Source organism: Typopeltis vanoorti, chromosome 11, assembly GCF_054136105.1.
Source record: "Typopeltis vanoorti isolate ZY-2024b chromosome 11, IOZ_Tvanoo_1.0, whole genome shotgun sequence".
Lineage (NCBI taxonomy): Eukaryota > Metazoa > Arthropoda > Arachnida > Uropygi > Thelyphonidae > Typopeltis > Typopeltis vanoorti.
In genome coordinates this window covers 73,571,235-73,597,594 of record NC_143559.1, presented here as the reverse complement: position 1 = coordinate 73,597,594, position 26,360 = coordinate 73,571,235, and the positions used below count along the sequence as shown (strand labels likewise).

General features: G+C 36.0%; 1 protein-coding gene across 1 annotated transcript in view; it reads left to right on the top strand.

Annotated features, from left to right (window-relative positions):
* Spt6 (transcription elongation factor Spt6) overlaps nucleotides 1-26,360 on the top strand; it is a 651,062-nt gene that overhangs the window by 325,961 nt on the left and 298,741 nt on the right. The window contains exons 22-23 of the mRNA XM_090401053.1: nucleotides 12,506-12,636; nucleotides 16,745-16,862. Of these exons, the coding sequence (XP_090257179.1) occupies nucleotides 12,506-12,636; nucleotides 16,745-16,862 (249 nt within the window). The remainder of the gene's footprint in view (nucleotides 1-12,505; nucleotides 12,637-16,744; nucleotides 16,863-26,360) is intronic.

Below are 26,360 nucleotides of genomic sequence, written 5' to 3'. Positions count from 1 at the left end.
CTTCAGGATTCTTTAACTGAATTGAATAACTTCTATAACAGATTCATTCATGAAAATCAGCAATACAAAAAACAAAACTTTGAAAATAGGCAGGAATACCTTATTACATAGGCTCTCCACTGCATTCTCAGGGGACAGCAGATGAAATAAGCAAAATATTTCAATCTATTACTTATAATCTGTAGTGAAGATGGCAAATTAAATATGGAAATAGACATTAGAATAAGGAAAGATGGTATGATGGAGAGACAATTGTATAAATTTATATCGAATAAGAAAAAAAATGGCCCATGCATTAAACTATCCATATACAGTGCACTCAAAGCAATTTTAATTTTTGAATGTGAGAGTTTGGTTAGAAATAAAATTGATAATCAAAGACTATGGAAGTTACATTTTTCTCAAAAAGTTCTGAGAAAAATCAGAGGAGCAAACAGATGGCATTCAATGGCAGACTGATATTAAAAATTAAGATAATATTACAAAGGGACTTTGTTAACATTCAAGAATGTGTGAGTATAGCTAATGTGAGGTTATATGATTGTTTAAATAGAATGGGAGAGGAAAAATTAACAAAACAGGTGTTTGATGCAAGGATATCAGCAAAAAAGGATCAAAGAATGGGAAAAAAAATCTTGGTGAATTAGAAGTGGCATAGAGGACTAAAATATGTGACAGTATGTACTGTCATCGTATCTTATGCATCTTTTGAGGTGACATATCAGGATTTGATTATATATATATATTCCAGTATTGAGACAAGTACCTCAACAAAAACTGAAGGAACTCCTACAAGAAGCCAATAAAGCTGCAAGGGCTATCCCTACAGGAACTATGACAAACAAATCAACTTATGTATTCAATAGCCTACGTTGTAACATCTGAATTAGGCTATAAGATTAGTGAACCAAAAAGCAGTAAGGCTCAGGAACCAAAATGGAAGTATCGACTGGAGAATAAAATTCTTAAACTCAGAGCAGAAGTGAGCAATTTGAAAAACCTTAAGGAAAAGAAGCTGAAAAACACAAAAAATAGTTGTGGTTGCATCTGAAATAAGAAGATACAGTGCACACATTGAACAGTACAAGCAAAATTTGATGTTTCGCAGGAATGATAATCTTAAAGAAAATATAAATATAAATACCACAGACAAAGAAAATACACTTAAATTTTGGCAAAACCTATGGGACAACCCTAAGAGGCACAATAACAAAGCAAAGTGGATTGAACAAATTATGAACGAATCTCAAGAACGAAAAATGAACCAGCTGAAAATAACAACTGGTATGGTTCAAAAGAAAGCTAAAAGGATAAAAAATTGGTCAACACCCGGGAAGGATGAATTACATGGTTACTGGTTGAAATATCTGACAGGCTTACGCGAAAGACTTGCTAACTAATTTAATGATGTTTTAGAAGGACAAAGCAAAGAAAAGTGGCTCACAACATGGGAAACGTTTTTGATCATAAAGGATAAAGAAAAAGACCCAAAGCCAGAAAACTTCCGATCAATAACCTGCTTGCCAACAACTACTCACAGGCATACTAGCTGCCAAAATATACAGCTATCTGAAAGCAAATTCTCTTTTTCCAATTGAATAAAAAAGTAGCAGCAAAAATTCAAGAGGCACAAAAGACCAATTGCTGATTGATAAAATGAATCTGAAAAGCAAACGTAGAAAAACCAATCTTTATATGGCTTGGATAGATTATAAAAAAGCATTTGATTCAGTGCTTCATAGTTGGATTTTAAAATGCACAGAACTATTTGGGATTAGTGAAAATGTACAAAAAGTTTTGCAATCCAGTATGAAAAATTGGAAAACAACTTTGGTTTTGAATAGAGAAGAAATTGGAGAGGTAAACATAAAAAGGGGTATCTTTCAAGAAGACTCATATCTCCTCTATTGTTTATCTTGTCGTTGATCCCCTTAACTAGAATTTTAAATAAAACTGCTCATGGTTATCAAACTGCACAAAAAAGTGCAAAGATATCTCAACTTTTATACATGGACAATCTGAAGTTGTATGCAAAATCAGAGAATGAACTCGGATCATTGCTTAATATTGTGCACATATTAAGCAATGTCAAGATATATCAACGGATTTTGGCTCAGACAAATGCACAATTACTGGAATAACAAGAGGAAAGTTTGAAGATTTGAACGAAATAGAGCTACTCAATGGTGAAAATATTAAGGCAATAAAATTCGACGATAGCTATAAATATTTGGGAATTTTAGAAGCATTAGAAATTCTACATAATAAGATCAAAGAAAAAACTAGAGCAGAATACATAAGGTGACTAAGGAAACTCTTTAAGTCAATGTTTAATGCTGGAAATTTGATATTCAGCAGGCATTGTTGAATGGACCCAGCTAAAGGTGGAGGATTTAGACCGAAAAACTCAAAAATTAATGACAATGCACCATGCCCTCAATCCTCATAGTGACATTCATAGGCTCTATCTATCACACAAAAAAGGAGGCAGAGGATTATTACAAGTAAAGCAAGTTATTGAAGAAGAAAATGAAATCAAAGATTTATCTGCACAAACAACTGAAAAATTTCTAATTGGGTTAAGGAAAAAGGGTTTATTTAAACCCATGGAGACAAAATTGAAATACAGAACCAACCAAGTAAAAGTGAGTGATGGAAAAATAGGGCATTGCATGGAAAATACCTTCACAGCACAGAGGACAGTGCTAACAGCAACTTGACCTTGCAATAGTACAGAAATGGAGCACTAAAGAAAGAAACAGAAATGGTAATTTTTGGGGCACAAGAACATGCCATTAAAACCAATGTTATGAAGGCAAAAATAAAAAATATCAAGAAGACAGTAAATGTAGATTGTGCAAAGAAGAAACGGTAGACTACATTATAAGTTGGTGCAGCAAAATTGCACAAATCGAGTACCCATAAAAGGCATGATAACGTAGCTAAGATAATACGCTGGCATTTATGTAAAAAGTACGGGTTTAAAGTATCTAAAGACTATTGGAAGCATAAAGTTCACCAGAAAGTGATTGAGAATAAAAAAGCCAAAATACTCTGGGATTTCAAAATCCAGTGACAAAAGCTTGGAATGTAATACACTTGATATAACAGTGATTGAAAAAAGTGAAAACAAGGGTGTTCAGTTTATTGAAATATCAATACCAGGAGATAGTTGGATAGATGACAAAGAAACTGAAAAAATTACAAAGTATCGCAAGTTGCAAGTCGAAGTTGAACGAATCTGGCAAAAGAAAACGAAAGTTGTTCCCATAATAATAGGTTCTTTAGGCGCATCCCTAAAATATTGAAAAAACATCTAGAAGCACTCAAGTTAGAGTGATTAAAAATCGGGCAGCTGCAATTGGCTGCTTTGTTAGGCACAGCATTCATTTTCAGAAAGTATTTCCACAACTCATAGGCCCTTGGGTAGGGCTCAAATTAGTGGAATATATCCAGCGTTTTACTTAAGACTGAGGAAGCCAATCAAGCTTGGATGAATATTATATATATCTATATATACACAGAGGGTCCTCGACATGTGTCGTTTCGACTTTACGGTGGCAATCCCATAAATAATTTAAAAAATAAATTTCTACTTGAAGCAGCGCGATGTAAAATTCAAACGTCGCGGGCGAAATTGTTTGTGAGCGCAGCGGAAGAATACGGTATTACACTGCATTTGTTTGGGAGAGGTGGCGTTGCTTGGTTCCCAGCATACACTCTTTGGGTACCGCGTGCTTTGTTTACATCTGCTCTCTCACTTTGTGTTTTTTTTTGTGACTTTTTACCCTTCAATATGGCTCCCAAACATAAGGCAGACTGTTCCGATGGCAGTGTGTCGAAGAAAAGGAAAACCATTACATTAGAAGTGAAATTAGACATTATTAAAAGGGCAAAAAAGGGAGAAATGCCAATGAATATCGGCTGCACGTTGAACTTAAGTCGTACCACAGTCGGGACTATTATCAAGGATAAAGTTCGCATCCTTGAACACGTGAAAGGATTGCTGCCCATGAAATAGACTGTGATTACAAAAAAACACAGTATGCTCGTGATTGAGATGGAAAGGCTTCTTGTTCTATACTGTACTATACAGTAATTATGTTCTCCCTTTCATTTTCCTATGGCCTAGTTCTGTTTCTTGATATATACGTATGACTTTAGGGTGTTTTAGGTTAGGTAAGTAACTTAGGCTATGGTAATTCCGACTTGCATTGAAAATCGCCTTACGTCGGTCCGTAGGAATGGATCTCCGACGTAACTCGAGGAAACCCTGTATATATATATATATATATATATATATATATAATTAATTAATAACTATTTATATTTTGGGAATGTTACATTCCCATCTTCTGCAATCACAAAACAATGATATATGCATGCAGGCACTCACACTAAGCAAATGAGGCTGAAGAAAGGCAACTGAAGTAGTGCTAGAGTCCTAAAGGTGCCCTCTAGTGGGCTAAATTGGGTGATCTTGGCTGTTGGGGGCTGATGATGAGACTGTCCCAAATTTGGGACAGTCTCATGCACCCAAATTTGTTGAGGTTTGGGAAGTTTTTCAGAGCTGATTCAAAGAATAATCTTTCATACTTGTACTTGCTGCAGTGCAGTGAAGTGGCTTTCTTGCAGCATATTCTGTAGTGGGTATCCAATGCATGGTCATCAAGTCCTAAGTGGCTGTATTGGTGAAACTGGATGTAATCTTTGTGTTCGGATATCCTGATATTAGCTGTCCTGCCTGTTTGGCTGTAGTAGGACAATTTGCAACTGCAAGGGAACTGGTATACTCCAGGGTAGGTCTTGGGGAAGTGGCTGATCTTTGGTAGATCGGATAAGAGATGCCAATGTCTTATGTGGTTAGTTCTAAGTCATATTTTTTTAGGATTTTTGTTAGTTTTAGAAATGCCTTTTTTGTCCCCCCCCCCCCAAATAGAATGAACTTTCTATGTATATTCACTATGGACACCATGCATAATTGAATATGACTGTTGTTTAAAACTTTATCAAAACATTCCCATATTATTCTTTGTACTTGCATTCTAATCACATCACGGAGAAGCAAAATTATACGTAAATTTCTTCCTTGTGGAAAATGTTGCACAATTATGTCTTGATCCCATATGGATTTTTTACAACACTCAAAAAGAATTAAAATATAATTTAATACTTCCTATATTTCGTCCTAGTCACTGGGACATCTACGGGGATTACAAAAACAATTAATGTAACAAATACACAAATAACAAACAATACTAAGCCCAACCACGTGGGTGACACTAAAGTCCTATCTAGGTAGAGCGCCCTCTAAGGGCAGTAGTAGGCGGCCTGGAATGTAAGGTGGGAACTCTGGTGATGAACACTCATCACCAGAGTTCCCACCTTACATTCCAGGCCGCCTACTACTGCCCTTAGAGGGCGCTCTACCTAGATAGGACTTTAGTGTCACCCACGTGGTTGGGCTTAGTATTGTTTGTTATTTGTGTATTTGTTACATTAATTGTTTTTGTAATCCCCGTAGATGTCCCAGTGACTAGGACGAAATATAGGAAGTATTAAATTATATTTTAATTCTTTTTGAGTGTTGTAAAAAATCCATTAAGCCTCCAACATGATGTCCTCACAGCACTTAAGCCTCTACACACGTAACTGTCTTGAGATAAACTAATATTTCGTTCTTCCTTTGAAGATTTGAAAATTTCAAGTATTTCGTATTCTCATTTGCTCAGGGAATGCTTAAAGTACATAAATTTGAAATGAACCTACTATGATTCTTCTCACTATTCTTTCTACAAAAACTGACATAAAAAAATAACAAATATTAATACACTTCTGCAAGTTGCAGAATCAGAGAAAACTGTTGTTTTGTTGTGTAAATTGAACATTATTATACAAGACAAAATATAATGTATTTAATTTGTAAGTCAGTAGTTAGAATTGAAGGAAGTATGGCAAGGCGCTTTGATATAAAATGGATTGCAATATGAAAGAAAGTGGCATTAAACCTGATATCAGACATTGGAGAGACAGTAGAAGAGAGGAAATTGCAGAAAGGTGAGAAAGTGTGGAAGCAAGGGATAGAGAGGTGTGAGGGAGGAAGTCGAGAAGGAGAGTGAGATTGCAAGCAGTAGGAGTCAGGGATGCCAGTGTGAGGAAGATGAAACTATTTGGAGTTTCATGTATGGAGGGGATACAGAATGCCAGAAGAGTGCTTGCCTGGTGAAACGATATGGTGTTGCAATGGCAGTGAAGAGGAGGGAAAGAAAGTGTGGAGATGATAGTAATGGTTGGGATTAATGAGAGGTAGTGAGAATCATATAGCACTCAAATTGTGCAGATTTGAGGTTGATGTTAGACATAGTGCAGGAGAAATGTGTCTGAGGAAAGATAGTGAATGTGTTGCCCCTGAATGATTATGCAAAGTTGAGGAGCATTAAGGGAATGAGCTTGTGGCATTGATTGACTCAGTCTCTCCAAAGGTTGCTGGTATCATTGAAGCTTGATTATCCGAGGAAGATATTCTAACAGGGATAGAAATCAAAGGGTATAGTATACTTTGGCAGACAGGGAAGGTAAATATGGTGGTGGAGGGTTACTCGTGTTGTATACCCACAAGGTTCAGAATTTTAGTGGAAATAACACTAAAGGCTTTGAGAGTGTATGCTGTGAGATGGATGTTTATAGGACAAGATATTTAGTGGGATGTTTCTACAGACCAGGGAATATAGATGGTGATGAGCAGTGCAAAGTGAGAGATCGTTATGGGGGACTTCAACTATAGTGATATAAACTGGGTAGAGGAGACAGCATGCGGTAATAAGGAAACTGAATTTTTGAATATCTTGAAGGACAATTGTCTTAGGCAACATGGTAGTGGGTTTTTTCATTTCTGGCCTTACAAACTATGCCCTCGCTATAAATCTTACTATAATTCCTCTATAATCTACTCCCCCCCCCTTCAATATACCCTATTCCTCCTATGGGTTTAAATTTGGAAGAAGGCTAGTTCAGAAGCCTTGAGGGTATAGTATAAAAAGCCCTACCACTGAACTATTCCATCGTCAGGCTAGTCCCCTGACATGGAGAACATAATTCTACTAGTAAGCTGACAAAAAAAGATAATCGTATTGAATCTATAGGAAACGACCCTGGAATGGAAATGACAAAATATAATACACACAGCAAACTGGAATGTAAGAGGAATAGCATATAAAGAAATAGAATTAGACCAATTATTAAATGAAAGAAATTTTAAAATAGCAGTAACTGCTGAAACAAAAAAAGAAATTAAAAGGAACCATGAGAACTGAAAATTTTAATGTTATATACAGTGGAGTTGACAGAGACCAAAGAGCACAAGCAGGAGTCATGATTTGGATTCATAACTCCCTTTCAAAACAGTTAAAACATTATAAATAGAATGAAAGAATAATAGAAGCTAGAATAAAAATAGATAGATGCTATTTAACAATAATTGGTTTATATGCCCCAGAAGAGGAAAAAGAACAAGATAATATTGATTTTTATAATCAGCTACAAAACATATATAATAAAACAAATAAAAATTATTACATAATTTTAGCAGGAGACTTAAATGCAAGAATTGGAAACACAAAAATTAATAATAATATAGGAATACGTGGAGAACATACTCTAAACAGGAATGGTAAAAAATTGATTGACTTTGTAGTTTATAATAACCTAAAAATAATGAATTCCTTCTATAAACATGAAGACATACATAAATATACTTGGGCAGAGAGGATGGAAATCAATATTAGATTACTAAATGAAAAAACATCAAAATTTTCACTAGATGTTAGAGTTCAGAGAGGATATGAAATAAGCAGTGACCACTTCCTTGTTAAAATAAAATTAAGATTACCACCTAAATGGCTAAGTAACAAGAACAGAAAGAAAAATTGACACATTTGTTTATAAAACTAGACTGTTGAATGACACAAATGTACAATAAACAAAATGAAGAAATAGAAATAGAATGGCTTAATATAAAAATGATACTAAATACAGCAGCAAATGAAAGCTTAGGAAAGACCAAAAAATTCAATAAAAGGGAAAAACCGAAGATCTGGGATGATACAATGAAATAAATAATCAAAAAGAAAAAAGAAGCGTATCACAAATGGTTAAGCAGTAAAAGATTAGAAGATGGAATAGAATATAAAAGAATAAGAGCTATAGCTAAAAGAGAAGTCAGAAAAAGACATAGAGAATCATGGAACAAATTTGTTTCTAATTTAGAACATGATTTATATAAAATAAGACCCAATGTATATAAAATTTTGAAACACTTAAATGCAGATACCAAAGAAAATATAAAATTAAACACTGAATTGAAATTAGAAGAATTTCTAAATTACTACACAGAATTGTGGACAGACAAATATTTTAAAAAAGACAATAGGCAAACAATTAATGAAAATGAAACTAAAGAAGAATTAGAAATCAGCCTGAAAGAAACAAGAAACGGAAAATCACCTGGAGAAGATAAACTTGGTTCAGAACTATATAAATATGCAGGAACTAGATTCAAAGAAAGACTCTTGTTATTTTTAAATAAAATTTATTCAACTGGTATCCCCCCAATAGAATGGAAAAAAGCAATTGTGATTCCTATCTTTAAAAAAGGTAGAGATGACCCTAAAAACTATAGAGGTATCAGTATACTAAATTCCTGTTACAAAATATATAGCAGAATCTTAAATAACAAACTAATGAAATATTCCGAAAACTTTATTTTAGAAATACAGAATGGATTTAGAAAAGGACGATCATTTATAGACCTGGCCTTTTGCCTAAAATTAATAATAGAGAAAAGAAGAGAATACAATTTAGAAACACATATTGCATTTATTGACTTATTTTTTATAATATTTTAGTATTAAAAGAAAGACAAATACCAAATAATATCCTAAACGCTATCACAAGTATATATGAAAATAATCAAATACAGATAAGATTAAATCACGAGCTATCATATACGAGAGAGATAAACCAAGGGGTCTGACAGGGATGTCCCCTCTCAGCAACTCTTTTTAATATCTACTTAAATGAAATAATAATAAAATGGAATAAAAATTTACATCAAGGAATTAAACTTTCTTCTACAGTAAACTTAAACACTCTCCTCTTTGCCGATGACCAAATAATAATTACAAATTCTGACGATAAACTACAGAAAGCTATTTTAGATCTAAATGAGATATCCAAAGATTATGGTATGATAATATCAACAGAAAAATCAAAAACTATGGCCTTTAAAGGACAAGATCCATCAAGAACAAAAATAGTAATAGATGACAAGTTCTTAGAACAGGTGAATTCAAGATGACATATGAAAATGAAAAAGATATAAACGTAAAAATTGCAAAATATTTGAAAGGTGTAATTAACTCCATATTTAAACCAAACCTAGTTCAAAAACAAACCAGACAAAAAGTATACAATACATTAGCCCTACCAGTCTTAACGTATGGAAGCGAAATCTGGACAATAAAGCAAAAAGTCAAACAAAGATTAACAACAGCAGAAATTAAGTTTATGAGAAAAACTGCAAAGTATACCCTATTTGATTACAACAAAAGAAACGAAGAAATTATGAAAGAATTAAACCAAGAACCAATAATAGAAAAAATTAAAAAATATAAACATAAATGGATGGAACACGTTCAAAGAATGAAAACAGAAAAATTACCAAAACAAGTAATCTTAAAGTACAAGCCATTTGGAAAAAGAAACCAGGTCGTCCTCTTAAACGATTCAACGATGACTTCTAAGGCCGGAACAGGCCATGCTAGTCCTAAATCCTTGATATGCATGATGATGATAATGAAAATGGTAGCGTGTGTGTGGGGGGGGGGGGGGGGACTTGAGAATGGAGAGTTCTGGATTTGGTCATAGCATCAGAGGATCTGATTGCTCCCCATTGATGACAGTGAACATGCAATCCTGACTTGGCGGATGAATATGCATGAGAAGGTATCAAAACAGAAGAAGGTTATGTGGAATTATTAGGCTGGTGATTATCATCGACTTAGAAACTAGCTTGCAGCAGTGCAGTGGATGAAAGAATTTGAAGGAAGAGGGATCATTAGTGCATGGGAGATACTTAAGAAAAAATTTGACAGCAGTGACAGATTGTATAGTGAAGAAGATAAAGCAATTTGGAGTCAGATGGATGACAAAGGAATAAAAGGAGAATTGTAGAAGAGGTTATGGAAGGCATATAAATTAGAAAGAGGTGGAGAACAGTTGCATGAGGAATATAAGGCTCAGGCTAGGAAAGTGACTAGTATTGTAAGGAGAGAAAAATTAGAATATGAGAGTCTGGGACTGCAATCCAAGGAATTTTTTTTACTGTGTGGTGAGCAGGAGGAAAAATGATAGTGGGTGTATTATCTTGCAGGATGATGTTGGAAATTGGGTGTTCAAAGTAGATGACATAGTTGAGCTATTTAATGATCACTTTATTAGAATGTTCTATGCTGGTACTGAAGGCTTTATTCCTAGAAGGATAATGAGTGCGAAGTGTTAGAAGTGAATGAAGGTTACATATTCTGAATACTGATAAGGCAGGAGGACTAGATGGAATTTTGTCACTTTTTTTTTTTTTTTTTTAAACAATGTACTATGGAACTGACTGTGTCATTAACTTGCCTGTTTAATGAAAGTCTTCCAGTGGGGTAGGTTCCTAGAGAGTGGAAGGAGAAGATAATACTATTGCATAAGGGTGGTGGTAGGATGGAGGTATCAAACTATAGGCCTGTTTGTGTTTCTTCTATAGTTAACATTTTGGAAAAATTGGTAATAACTCATGTACAGAATTATGCAGATGAGAGCAACATTATTTATGCAGGCCAGCATAAATTTGTTAAAGGACACTCTTGTTTTAGTAATCTGTTTGTTTTTTTTTATATCTCTTTTATATATTTTTTACATACTTTTTAATCCCTTTTACAATAGAGTTAGAAGAGCAGTAGATGAAGGTAAGGCATATGCTGTCAATTTTCTTTGGATTTTTCCAAGGCATTTGACAAGGTGCCACATGACAAGTTGATTTTTAAGTTGCATGATATGGATTTGGCAACTTAAAAATTGTTGGTGATTGTTTTCTAATAGATATCAGAGAGATGTATATTGGGGAGCTGTATCAGAGGTAGCAAGGTTACGTGGAGTTCCACATGGTTGTCCTGTGACCATTGCTGTTCAGTCTTTCTCAACGATATTGTCACAGGACTACAGGAAAATGTTCTGTTGTTTGCCGATCATGTGAAGCTTGGGAGGGTTATTAGTAATAGTGCTGTGTTTTGGCTCTTCAAGAGGATTTGAATAAGCTGGAAAGGTGGGTAAATGAATGGGAATATCAGTTTAATGGAACTCGATATAAGGTTTAAAAATTTGGGATCCACAGAAGGGATGCTTCATACTCGCTTGGTGGAGCTCTACTGGAAGTGGAGAAAGCAGAGATCTTAGGGCTAGAGATTTAAAGTTCTGAGGACGCATTGCAAAGGTTGTGAAGACATCTCAAAGAATTGCAGCAATGTTAAGGAGAACATTGACCACTAAATATAAAAGTGTGCTGGTCCCATTGTATAAAGCTTTGATCAGACCACATCTGGATTTCTGTGCTCAGAAATTATCACCGTGATTTGAAGGGGGATGACGTATCCTTGGAGAGGATGCAGAGATGGATAACAAAAACGATGTCAAAACTGTAAAACATTGATTATGGGGATAGACTGATTGCATGCAGACTGCAGAATTTGGTGAATAAAGGCAAAGGGGGGGGGATATGATCGAGACATTTAAGCTGTTGAAGGATTATTATCATATTAATACTGAAGAGATTTTTCATATGGCAAAATGAGGGAAAGGAACATGGACAAGAGGCCATTCTTGGAAGAGTTGAAAAAGGAGGCAGTGAGTAAAAGAGTAAGAAGCAAATTTTATTACATGGTGAGTGGTAGGAACATGAAATGCATTGCTCGAGAGGGTGGCGAACATGCAGATTGTGGATGATTTTAAGAAGTGGTATGATAAATTTTCTGTTCACTAGTGTTGACCCCCTGTGATGAGTCTTATGACTCCATGGTCAGGAAAATAATAATAATGTGATACACCCCTTTTGTACATTATGGAAAATATATGACTTCTGCATTAATTCAACCTTAATTGTTTTCTTGAGTCTAGGTAAAACCCGTCCCTATTTTTACTTTATGGGATACTAAGGGAATTGATATGAAGTCAACACTTATATAAGTAGACTAGTCAAAGTTATTCATGCTCATGCTTAGTTTTGGATTAAAACAAGAATATAATTTTTGTTAAGTGTAATATAAATAATTCCTGTTCATATTTCGGTTACTGTTTTTAACTAATTATATGGATATATATTAATTTTTGTTAAAATAATTGTAATGTAGTTTTTATATCTTTGTTTATTCTTCCTTTAAGGAAACTTATTTTTTTTATAATATTTTAGGCTTGTTGCCGCAAATTGTACAATTGGCTAAAAGTTGCACCATATCAGATAGATCAGACTATGGAGGAAGATGAAGATTATGACACAAGGGATGGCATTAGAGTTTTAGGAATTGCATATGTAGATAGTTGGTAAGCATACAAAAGCAGTGGCTAAAATGTTGGCCAGTTATTTAATGACAATAGCAAATATTAGTTCTTATCTGTTATTTGAAAATCATGATTAAATTTACATTAAAACTAACTTCCTGTCAACAGTTTTTCTTCAAAATAGTTATTTGTCAGAACTTCAGATTTCAAACTTACTTCTAAGTGCAATAATTCACATAGATGTTGATAATCTGGCATCAAACAACTGTTTTCTTAAACCTTTCTCTCCCATTCTATTTAGGTTAGTTATACATAGACATTTTTGAATGCTAACAATATCAAGTTACCTTCTATTGTCTCGTTTTTCATGTTATACTGTCATTAATATTACTGCATCCCCTCCCCTCTTTTTTTTTTTAATCCACAACTTTCATATTAAAATTAGAAGTTGAGCTGTATTTGTTATGTCAGTTGATTCATCCAGAGCCAATGAGAAGTAAGCTGAATCTGTAATAACACTTTTTAATTTATTTAATATGTGAGGACCTATTTCCTCGACTCTTTTTGTTACAGTTTGTTTTGATAGTGGGACACTTTCAAACTCACTGGCAATTTTATCTTCCCCAAATGCACGTGCCATTTTCACAGAACAGTGTTTTACAAATTCATCATCAGATAATGATTTTTTTACTTTTGCTATCTCTGCACTTACAACAAACGATGCCAAGAGTGAGCTTTTTTGTATTGATGTTGGTTTAGTAAAAATAGATTTCTGAGCAGTAACCTTTCTCCTCAAATTATGTACAATTTTAGTACATACTTGTCCAAAGTATTCTTGGTATTTAGCAGCATGGTGCTGTATGTACTGGCATTTGAGGTTATATTCCTTGTACACAGACAATACTTGCAAACACACAAGGCACTGTGGTTTGTTGTCGTTATTGTTTATAAACAGAAATTCATTTTCCCATTTCTCCTGAAATGATCTGTTTTCTTCACAGATTTTGAGTTTCTTACTCATAGTACACAAAGGCTGAAGTAAATGACCAGGGGACACAAACTGCAACAATAACACTGTTAACAGTGAAACTGAGTCTCTGAAACTGATCACTGTAACCAAAGCAGAGCAAGTGACTGTCAGTGATTCGTTACTCTGGAATGCATAGAAATCTACCACTCCCACTACTGCAACTCACACAGAGAAGCAGCAGATTTTATAAATTGAGTAATCTTTTTAAAACAATTTTGATTCCATGTCGAGAATATAAATTGTTTCCATCATCAGAGATAATGAATATAACTAGTATATCAATCAGAAAATCTGCGGTCGAAACTAATAGCTAAATTGATAATACATATAATTTAATAGTTTTTATCCTGCTGCAGGCTGCACAAAATCACATTGGGGCCTGCTGTTGGCCACCTATGCTCTAGACCAAACTGATTGGAAATGAACATGTTCCTGACGTTGCAGGAACATGAAGATATCACTATCAAAACATGGTACCAATACAAATTTAAGGAAGCTTGTGAAATTTTGATCAACCACCTTAATCTAAACAGTAATGGTAGTATAAAAAGCCCAAGAATATGGGTGGCACACATTCAACCCACATAATTTTTGTTCCAGGTTTCCCAGAAAACCCTTAACTGCAGGTTGCTAAGCAATAATTCCTTATTTCATTTCCAGCAATGTTAATGATTGACCAAATTAAATTAATGATACTTTCGAATACTATGTGTATTTTAATGTAGCTTGTCTCTTTTGTGTACACACACACACACACACACACACACACACACAAAATCCTCTCTATACTCTTATATCCTGAACCATCATGAAGATATCACTATCAATAATCACAGTCAGTGAAGCTTGTATTTCTTGTGATTTTTCTTTCCATGTGAACTAGTGCATATCCTGAACATAAAATCATCAGTATTATTATTGTTAGCCTTGCTCATTTTTTTAAAATTTTCCCAAACATTTCTTTATGCCTGGAATTTGTTTCCTTTTGTCAGCTTCCTTCTCTGATGACTCGAAAAATTCTTTTCTCCCCTAGGGGAACCTTCTGCAGGACCATAAGAACAAATAAATTTCATTGACCATTTCCTCATTTTGAAGTTTGTCCACATAACTAGCCAATCAAAAAGTTTATATTCATGTTTGGTGTTGAATGCTGTCATTATTCTTTCCTGTCCTTGATATATGGCCAATGGCTACAACCCCCAAACCCAAAAAATAGTGTAACCACAACTCCCCTCCCCCCCCTCCATCTGGGGCACATCCAAAAAATTAACAAAAACCTTAAGAAAGATGACCCTACAACCAATTACAGGCCCCTAGGAAATTGGCATCTCTTATCTGCTCCACCAAAGACCAGCCACATCCCCTAGACCTACCAGGATTATACCAGGTTCCTTGCAGTTGCAAACTGTGCAGCTATGACCAAACAGGCAGGACAGCCAATAACAGGATATCTGAACACGAGGACTATATCCAATTCTACCAATACAGCCACTTTGGACTTGCTGATCATGGTTCGGATATGATGGAAGAAGACCACTCTATTACACCACAACAAATACAAGTATGAAAGACTATTCCTCAAATCTACCTCAGCTCTGTCCAGACCTCAACAAATTTAGGTGCATGAAACTGCCCAAATTTGGGAAGCATACATTTTAAGATTGTTAGTGCCTGTGTGCACATATTGTTTTTTTGATCCCTGATGATGGTAATATAACATTGCTGAAATATAGGAAAGTATTAATTAAAATTTTTTATAATTAATATTCTAGTATACATTGTTATTTCCTGAAAAATTAAAAGCTATGTGAAACCAACGTATAAACTTTGTCTCAGTAAACACTAATTATGTCTATGTGATACTTTGCCATTTCTCTTTCTGCATGTTTAATTTCCTTTCCATTGACAATCCATATGTTGATGATTCCTATATTCATTTCTTCTAATGTTATTGGGTGGAGGCTTAAAGTTTCCCAAATCTTGGGAAACTTAACTATATTTATTAGGCTGTTTTTTTTTAAAAAATCTGCTACTCATTCTGAAAAACCTTTCAGCTTTGTATTGATGGAGCATGATAGTTTTCTTCCATCTAATTCTGTGCAAGGTATCCAGTGCATGGTCATCTAGACCTCACTGACCATAGTTGTTGCAGTGATCTATTTTTTGTTTTCATCTAGGCAGATGTTAGCAAATCTCCCGATCTGACCATAATATGATAAGTTGCAAAAACAAGGAGCTTTGTAAACACTTGGAACAGAGAGGAGGGAAGAAGTGGATCATTGGGAGAGTGAAGAAGGGAAACTAGCTTCAAATGAGACTTGAAAGCAGCACAAAGATTATATATCTTTAAAGTTCTGGTTATTTTTTTCTGAAGTGCCAGACATAAGAAATACTAATAGCATTACTACTCTCCTTGTTGTGAGGGATATGAGGTGGAAGGGACAGATAATTTGTATATCTTTTTGAACTTGAAGGTTTGGCAAATAAAGACGAGTTCAACTGTAAGGAAAACTTGGGTGGAACAGAAGTTAGAGGCTTTGTGGACAAGGATTTTTGAAAAAAATATATGTATATATTTACCTGTGTGAGGGTTTTCTGTAAACTGCAAAAGAAAAGGTGCCATTGGGCAGACTTTCATTTCATTTCAAACAGTAAGTGGAAGAAATTTCATTTCTTCCACCTTACTATTTCAGCTGTAGTTATTCTATTAAATGGTATCATGAATATAAACCAGCATCTAAGTCTAAATACATGCACCTTATTCTGGACAAGGATTTTTGAAAGAAATATATGTATGTATCTACCTGTGTGAGGGTTTTCTGTAAACTGCAAAAGTAAGGGTGCCATTGGGCAGACTTTCATTACATTTCAAACAGTAAGTGGGAGAAATTTCATTTCTTCCTCTTACTATTTCAGCTGTAGTTATTCTGTTAAATGGTATCATGAATATAAACCAGAACCTAAGCCTAAATACATGCACCTTATTCTTCCAAATCATTTTCATACTTGATGTGGCTGTGTATTTTCTGCACATATGAAATCAAGAACATCTTTCATTTTATGCTAATCAATTTATATAAACTGTGTCCTTGTAGTTTAATGTATTTTTTCTCTCTACAGGGATACACCAGCTTTTGCTGCTTTAGTAGATGGAAATGGTGAAGTAACTGAATTTCTTCGTTTACCTCATTTGTTGAAGAGGAAAAATTCATGGCGAGAAAGAGACAGAACTTTGAAGGTAATTTTTGAAACTTTTATTTAGGAATATAATATTTGTTAATAGCTGCTTTGGATATTGTTTATCATATTGTGCAAACATATCTTTGAACATATTTTTGATCTAGATATAACTCTCAAACCTCATGGCCACTTCCTATGTTACAGTTGACAATGGATGTATAGCTCTGTTAGTTACTGGAGAAGGACATCCTATTGTGTGGATGGAGGGAGGCTTCCATCTTCAGGCTGAATTTGACCTTTGGTGATTTTCATTATTATGACTATTCATCTACATAACCTGAGAAATGGGACCACCTCTTTTGGTATCACTCTTACTCTCCACCACATTTGTTTTGTATTCCAACCTTAAACCCCCCCCCCCCCCCCCCAATTCTTGGGAAGAATATTTAGGGTGACACCACTGATGTGTAAGACCACTAGTTCAGATGTCCATGTGTTGAACTGCATAGAGTGAACTGATTATTGATCCCTTTTCAAATTTACCAAGGGCTTTCTCAAAGTTCAGCTATGCAGAAATTATTGATGAATCAACCAACAAAAACACGAAGAAATTGAAAACTACTGACATTTATACACGTGTTCCAACTTTTCTTCTGATATACTCAACAGCTGAACATCCTGTTGGGAATATATCACTCTTTTTTTATCTAGAAAAGTTTGGAAGGATTGGCTAGTTCCCCCCCCCCCCCCCAAAAAAAAAAAAATCAGTGAAAAGAATGTTCACTAGCAACTTCAAAGACTCATTTAGAATACTGATTACAGTTAGTCCCCAATAAAATATAAAACTATTTTCTTAGAGGTGTAATATCAGAATTGGATGTCCTCAGCATTTCAGATAAGGAGATTTTCTCTGAATGAAAAGATCCAAAATTCATAAGAAGTATCCTCTTACACAGTAATCTTGTATCAGTCAAAAATAGTATTCTTTGACTACACCCCACCCCATCTAAAAAAAGACTCCTGTGAAAGTGGGCTATCTCACCTGCCCTATAAGATTCTATATCCTAAATCATTCATAATTATTCAAGTGCCATAAATACAACCATGCTCATCTTTCTTGTCATACCTCTACCATCTGCAACAGATGTGTCACTAAAGAAAGCAAAACCAAAGAATGCAAGTGCACAGCAGCTAAATATAAGAACTGTAAGCAAATATCCAGCTTACTCCTGCCCTGGTTAAAGGCAAAAGCATGAAAATAAGAGCTCAAAAGATGAGAATAGAGCAGAATATTTTGCATCAGAAGGCAAAGAGGAAGTTTCCACAACTAGTGAAAAACTCTCTTACCAAGAAGATAGTAAAAAAAAATTATGTAAAGGAGACTATAGCTCACACGACTGTCCCACTTTTTCACATTGGTTTTCTCCTGGTTATCTATAATTTAGTCTACACTGAAAAAGAATTCCTTTAGAAAAATAAAAAAATATATATATAAATAGGGATATTAAAGATCCAACCTTATTTCACAGCCGAATATATGTAGAAACTTTGAAAATTTAGATGAAAAATAATAATAACAATAGCAGGATGGCATCCAAAGAAAGAGTGTGCAGACATACTGGCAGTATGCTTTGCATTATGGGATACTGAGGCAAATGATACAAAGTCTTCATCCTTTATATACAGGTATCCTCATGAAAATACTTCACATGTGTTGTTTGCCTACACTTGAGTAAAGGATAGAATTTGTCATCATCATCTTCCTGCCATGTACCCTCAAGGAGTGTACAGGATAGGTTAGTACTACATGAAAAATTTACATTATTACTAACTTCCTATCTGGCAAGTAAATTTACTTCTGTAAACAGGTAAAAAATTTATATAAAAAATAGATATCTAAGTATTTATAGATAATCCAAAATTATTGAAATTCCTCGTATCCTCAGCATAGTACAATTCGTCAATGTCTTAGATGTTCTTCCTGAGGGAGGATATTTCTTCCCCCCAAAAAAAATAATTAATAAAAATCCAAGACTGTTTAAGCTAGACCCTTCAGTATGAAAATCAGAAGTTATCAATTAAACTTAATTAATCCAGAACAATTTCTACAATGGAATTGTTGTGAATTCCCCCAAAACATCAGCGATATTAAGGGTCCTCTTTCAGAAGCATAAGTTGTACTTGTCCCTGCAGGAAACTTATTTGAAACTTAGTGAGAATCATACATTTATGGTATGCCATTATTTTCTATAAAGGAATGATAGCAAATGGACCTGCTCACACAGGCGTCTCTATATCCCATTCCAAAAGACCACCAACTCAAACCTAGTATTAGCCATCTACCTCTCAGCAGGAGCTCTTATTATGGTTTCTGCATTTCTTTACCACTTGGTGCAGATATCTACCAAGATTGCATTGATCTCGTTTTGTATTTACCATTCCCCATTATTCTAATTGGAAGTATTATTGTCACAGAATTCTGGAACATAGTGTGCACACACATTAACATCATAGTGAGAGTTGTTGAGCAAATCCTGAACAATCCCCCTTTCCTTCTTAACCTTAACTACAGTAAATAATACTTTCTGTCTGCTTTGAACATTTAATGGTATTGATTTAACATGACTTTAAATTTTTCAGGAAATGACAACGTATGCTAAAATATTAATTAATAAACTTTAATCAATTCTTCTTCTTCTTCTTCTGCAGCTTCTCCCACTTATGTGGGGTCACTGTTTGTAATGAGTCTCCTCCACACCTTCCTGTCTTGGGCTGTCACCACATCCAAGTTCTTCATTTTCAAGTCCTCTTCTACCAGCTCCCTCCATCTCTTCTTTGGCTGCCCACGCTTCCACCTTCCTTGCACATCCATCTGCATGACCCTTCTTCCCACATATTCGTCCTCCCTCCTCATCACATGACCAAACCATCTCAACCTTGCCTCCTGTATTTTTGCTCCTAAGTTCGTAACTTTCACTGTTCCCCTGACATAGTCATTTCTCAGACGATCCTTTCTGGTCACACCGCACATCCACCTAAGCATTCTCATCTCTGCTACTTCCATCCTGCTGATGTTATTTTTCCTCAGGGCTACAGTTTCTATAGCATATGTCATAGCTGGCCTCACTACTGTCCTATAAATTTTGCCTTTCAGATTGATCGGCACCCTCTTATCGCATAACACTCCAGCCATCTCCCTCCAGTTCCTCCAACCTGCTTGTATCCTGCATCCCACTTCCTTCTCAGCTCCTCCATCTTCTTCCACTGTTGAACCTAAGTATCTAGTCTCTCACCTTCCTGATGACATTTCCTTCCAGCTCCAGATCTGTCTCCTGGCTGCCGTCAACTGCGCAACACATATACTCTGTCTTACTTCTGCTCAGTCTCACACCTCTCTCTTCCAGTACTTTTCTCCATCTTTCCAGTTTAGTTCCCACTTCTTCTCTTGAATCTACACACAACAAGATGTCATCTGCATACAACATTGTCCAAGGCGCATCTTCTCTCGCCTCCTCTGTTACCACCTCCATCACAATATTAAACAGAAACGGACTTAATGCTGACCCTTGATGCAAGCCAACTGTTACTTGAAAACTTTCTGTCTGTCCCAAACAGGTCCGAACACTTGTCTTCATATTTCTGTACATTTCCCGCACCAACCTGACATTTCTCTGGCACCTTCTTCTCCCACAGACACCTCCAGACTTCTTGCCTTGGCACTCTATTGTATGCTTTCTCCAGATCAATAAATACCAGATGTAGCTCCCTTTGTTTCTCTCGATATTTTTCCATCATCTGCCGTAACCCAAAGATAGCATCTGTTGTTGATCTACCAGGCATGAATCCAAATTGTTCCTTTGCAATCTCCACCTCCTTCCTCAATCTACCATCAAGAACCCTTTCTAGGATCTTCATTGTGTGGGACATCAACTTTATTCCTCTGTAATTTTTACAGTCTTGTGCATCCCCTTTACCCTTGTAGATGGGGACAAGAGTACTCTCCCTCCATTCCTCGGGTATATTTTCCTGTTGGCAAACTTTCATGAACAGGTCCCACAGCAGGTCAATTCCCTCTTTCCCCAGTGCCTTCCATGCCTCCACTGGAATTCTGTCGGGGGCCCACCGATTTTCCATTCCTCATCCTCTTCATGGCCTCCGTCACTTCCACTCTACTGATGTTCTGCACCATCCCCTCAGAAGGCTGCCCATCTCCTCTGAGAGCCCTTGCATTTTCCTCATTCAAAAGTCCCTCAAAGTATATTTTCCATCTGTTTCTTATGTCCACATCCCTCCATAATACTCTTCCTTCAGCAACTTTGATCTGCCTCACATGTAAGATGTCCTTTGCTGCTTTATTTCTACATTTCGCTAGTTGGTAAATTTTTCTCTGTCCTTCCTTTGTTTCTAATTGATCATACAGATCTTGATATGCCATGGCCTTCGCCTGTGCTACAACTCTTTTGGCTTCTTGCTTTCTCTCTTTGTACACCTCTCTGTCCTCTTCAACTCTTGACTCATCCCACTTCTGCCTTGCCTTCCTCTTAGCTGTCACTGCCACTTGTACATCATTATTCCACCACCAACCCTCCTTCTGCTCTCTAAACTTTCCAGATGTCTCACCAAGCATCTCGATTGCACAGCTCAGGATTACTTTTGAATTATGTTTCCACCAATCCTGTACACTTTCCAGTCCATCCGAAATCCTCTCTAACACCCTCTCCCTAAAACGATTCCTCACACTCTCCTCTTTTAAGCGAAACCACTTAATTGTCTTCATCCCACGGCATCCAGAAGTTCTTATCTTCGATCTTATTTTAAAGTCTGCGCACAGCAGTCAGTGTTGTTGTGCTACTCGATCTGTTGGAATTACTTTACAATTTGTCACAACCTTAAGCTGTTTTCTTCTAGTCAAAATGTAGTCAATTTGTGAGCTGTTGTTACCACTCCTAAATGTTATCAAATGTTCTTCCCTCTTGTAGAAAAACGAGTTCACAATTGCCAGATCAAACGCTACTGCAAAGTCCACAACCCTCTCTCCTTCCTGGTTCATCATTCCCACTCCGTGGCCACCATGCACCCTTTCACAGTCTCTATTCTGTCTTCCTATATGTCCGTTCAAGTCTCCTCTGACAATCACCATCTCATTTTCTTCCAATTCCCTCATTTCTTCATCTAACATGTTCCAGAACTTATCTTTTTCCTCTGCTGTACAACCAACTTGCGGGGCATATACACATAATACGACCACCCGCTCTTCTCCAAGACCCAGTTTCATTCGCATGATCCTGTCATTCCTTCTACCTACGTCCAGTACTTCACCCTTCATTCTGCCACACACCACAGTAAACTTTAATTCAATACCTTCCTATATTTCGGCAATGTTACATTGCCATCTTCTGGGAACATAAAACTATGATATGTGCACACAGGTACTAACATCAAGCAAATGAGGCTGAAGAAGGTAACTGAAGTTAGTCTTAGAGTCCTAAAGGTGCCCCCCCCCCCCCCCCAGTGGGCTAAATGTGGGTTATCTTGGCTATTGGGCTGGTGTTCTTAGGATGGAAGCTTCCCAAATTTTGGGCAGTTTCATGCACCCAAATATGTTGAGGTTTGGGAAGTTTTTTTAGAGCTGAGGTGGATTCCAAGAATAATCTTTCATACTTATACTTGCTGCAGTGTAGTAAAGTGGCTTTCTTTCTGTGGTGGGTATCTAGTGCATGGTCAGCAAGTCCTGAGTGGCTGCATTGGTGAAACCAGATGTAGTCTTTGTGTTCGAATATCCTCATGTTAGCTGTCCTGCCTGTTTGGCCGTAGTAGGACAATTTACAACTGCAAGGGACCTGGTAGACTCCAGGTAGGTCTAGGGGAAGTGGCTGATCTTTGGTAGAGCAGATAAGGAATGCCAATTTCTTATATGGTTTGTAACAGGTAGCTAGATCATATTTTTTAAGGATTTTTGTTAGCTTTTCAGACATGCTCTAGATATAAGAAATGGTGATAGATTTAGTGTAATTCCAGTTATGAAGGGGGGGTAACTCGTTTTAATATTTTTTGAATTTTTTTGGGGGTTGTAGCCATCGTCTAAGAAGGTGTTAAGGATATGGTTAAATTCAGTAGTTAGGGCATTGTTATCTGAATAGATTAATTTAGCCCTGTTATATAGGGTTTTTATAATCCCGTATTGTTGTCAGGGGAGTGGGTATAATTGCTGGTGAATGTATCTATCTGTATGGGTTGGTTTCCTGTAAACAGAGAAAGCCAGGGATCCATCAGGCTGGCATGTAATCAGAGTGTCTAGGAAAGAGAGAATGTTGTTTTCCTTCTCCAAGGTGAACTGGATTCTGGAATGTTGATTGTTTAAGTGTGTTAAGACGTTGTGCAGTGTATCTAAGCCATGTGGTGAAATAGGGAACACATAATCCACATAGCATAGCCAAACAGGTTTTTTTGGGGCTGAGTTTAAGGCTTTTTCTTCAAAGGTCTCCATAAAGAAGTTGGCCAGGAGTTTAGAGAGTGGAGAACCCATGGCTGTCTCCCTCTGTCTGTTTGTAGACTTTTCCTTGCCAAACGAAACAGCCTGAGTTCATGGTGAACTGAAATAGGGTTGAGATATCTGGAGGAAATTTGGTTTGGATGAGATCTAAGGTATCTTTGAGTGGGACATTTGTGAATATGGAGGAGACATCAAAACTGACCATTATGTCAGTGTGTTGGAGCAAGAGGTTTTCTCTACTGGCTTTAAAGTGGGCAGAGTTTTTAATGTGTGATGGTGTGTTGCCAGTATAATGTGTGAACACTTTGGCTAAATGTTTGGCTAATTTGTATGTGGGGGAATCAATGCTATCCACAATGGGACGTAATGGCACATTCTGCTTATGGATTTTTGGTAGTGCATATATTCGGTGGGGGGGGGGGGTCTAGAGTTGAAAGGTTTTAGCTATGTTCTCCCCAGGACCTTTTGAATGGGCAAACCGTCTGGCTGGTTTTACTGACCACCCGGCTAATTAATGTTGTGAATTGACATGGCTAAATAATGAGCAAGAATGGAAAAATAAAGACATTTTTTAATTAATAGTGATGCGAAATCGAACTGGAGAGTCTCGATACTCGTGAGCCCAGCTCAATTTCTTGCATTGCAAACCAATCTCGAGAGCTTTGAATATTCACTTTGATGCATACCAATCTGTACGCAGAAGAAGACAAAAATCGGGATCTCAAATACAACAGTATCGGTTGCAAAGAAGATCTTTTATGAAAGAGACATAATTTTGATGTTTGAAAGAAATAAATTGTGAAAATTGAGCGGATTCAAATCGAAGGCAAAAATCGATGTTAAAAATCTACATTTATTTTTCTTAATAATAGTTTTTGTCCAGAGATCATGAGTCAAGTATTTAATATTTATTTTGTAAAAGAAAATAGGACTGCACTTCAAATATAGTTGTGATCTCAGGGAATTCTCGAAACTCTCGAGGACTATGTCAGTCTCGAGTGATACCAATTCCCATTCCTAGTAATTAATACTCATAAATAGTAAAATTGTGACATAACACGTGTTATGTGTCTCGGATATTACTGTCAGTGCACAATTCTGTGATTTGTTCTGATTAATTTAATAACAATGATATTTTGTATTTATTAAATTACCCCCTAATGAGTAAAGTCGAGTCAGAAAACCACACTCTTGTGGTTTTCTGACTTGAATGAAAACCACAAAACTTGAATGAAAGATGAAACCAGTAAGCGTAGTAGTGAAGACACCAAACCAACAACAGAATCGGCAATTTCTGCAGAGTCTCTTTCAAATGTAAAACGTGCATCTAAACACCACTTATTGGGTATTAACAGTGAGTGGTTTAAAAAATTCCATTGGTTAGTGGTGAAAGATAATGGAATGATGTGTTCCACTTGTATGAAATGCAGAAAGGGATGACCCACAAACAAGGAAGTGACCTGGGTAACTGAGCCATGCACAAGACTTCGAAAAGAAAGCTTGGTTGACAATGAAGTGCTTATTTAGTCATGTTTAATGATATCTTAAGGCAATTGTTTTTCTTCTTCCAAAATTCCTCAGTCAGGATGGCTGGTTTAACCCAAATCCAAAATATACTGAACAGTCCTCAGATTAAACTTAAAATGGCTAGTAACACTAGATGGCTGTCTCATGATTCTGCAATACAGTCTCTAGGAGAATGCATGGTGAGTGTTATAGCTGCGTTGGAAAGAGAGGCCACCAGACGAAATGATATCACAGCTGTAGGTTTAAGTAAATATATCAGAACATACAATTTTGTAGCTTCACTAATAATGCTCTCAGATGTGTTACAGCATTTATCTAACTTGTCTAGATCATGGCAGAGACAAGATGTTGATTTAACTGAAATAGAGCCAGTCTCAGATGCCAGAAAACTATCCACCATGGAATTGAAAGACACTCCTGGCAGTCATTTTCAAAATCTTTATCAACATCTTTCAGGTGAATGGTCAGACCTTCACATTGATTATTTAGATTCTATTGTTATTACGTTTGAGACTATAATATATGATAAATACATAGGCACAGTTATTAAACACTTAGAAGCAAGATTTCCAGATATGCCAGTCATTTCCTGCTTTTCAAGATTTTTCAATGCAGAAAGTCATGATCAACGTGAGGCTTCTGATATTCTTTTTGATTATTATTCTAGAAATAGAAGTCCTGCAGTTTTAAACTATGAACGTACTAAACTAGAATGGGCAGTTGCATCAAAAATGATCAATGGACAGTCATACAAAAATCTAGATCCAAGACAAATACTGCTGAAATTAGCAACAACATCTGAGCTCAAAGAGTCTTTTCCAAATTTAGCAAAACTAGCTGCTGTTGGACTGGCCATACCTGTGAGCACAGCTGAATGTGAAAGGGGTTGCTCTGCATTAAAAAGGCTAAAAACCTATATGAGGAATCACATCAGTCAGAACACTCTAAATAATCTGATGCTGATTTCACTGGAGGGACCAGAACCAACAGATTTTAATTACGAAAAAGCTGTTGACAACTGGGCTTCTGAGAAGAATTAATGTATAGATTTTTAAGATGTGGGCATTACAAGGTTTTTCATTACTTAATGGGAAAATAAGAAAAATCCTAGTCTTGTTTGTTATAATTACTATATAAAATATTATCCTTGTTTGAAGTAATTTCTAATAAAATTACTATTTTAATTTGTTATGAAAAAGTGTCATTCTTAACTCATTCAAAATTTTTGTACACCCGGCTAATTTCATTCCACCTGACTGGTAAAAATTTCTGGGGAGAACACTGTATAGTCTGCTAGTCATTTGCACAAGCCAAAAGTAACATTTTTAAGGAGCCTTTGGAGTGTTCTGATTTGGGAGGTAGATAGACTGATCTAAAAATAAAGAGGTAAGCTTACCCATTGTAGTCAGTTTGGCTGAGAACCACAGTGGCATTTCCCTTATCCACTTTGGTGATTATTATTTTGCTGTTGTTTTTCATTTCTTGTAGAGCTTTTAATTCTTCTTTAGATAGGTTGGTTTTTGGTGGTTTAGCTTT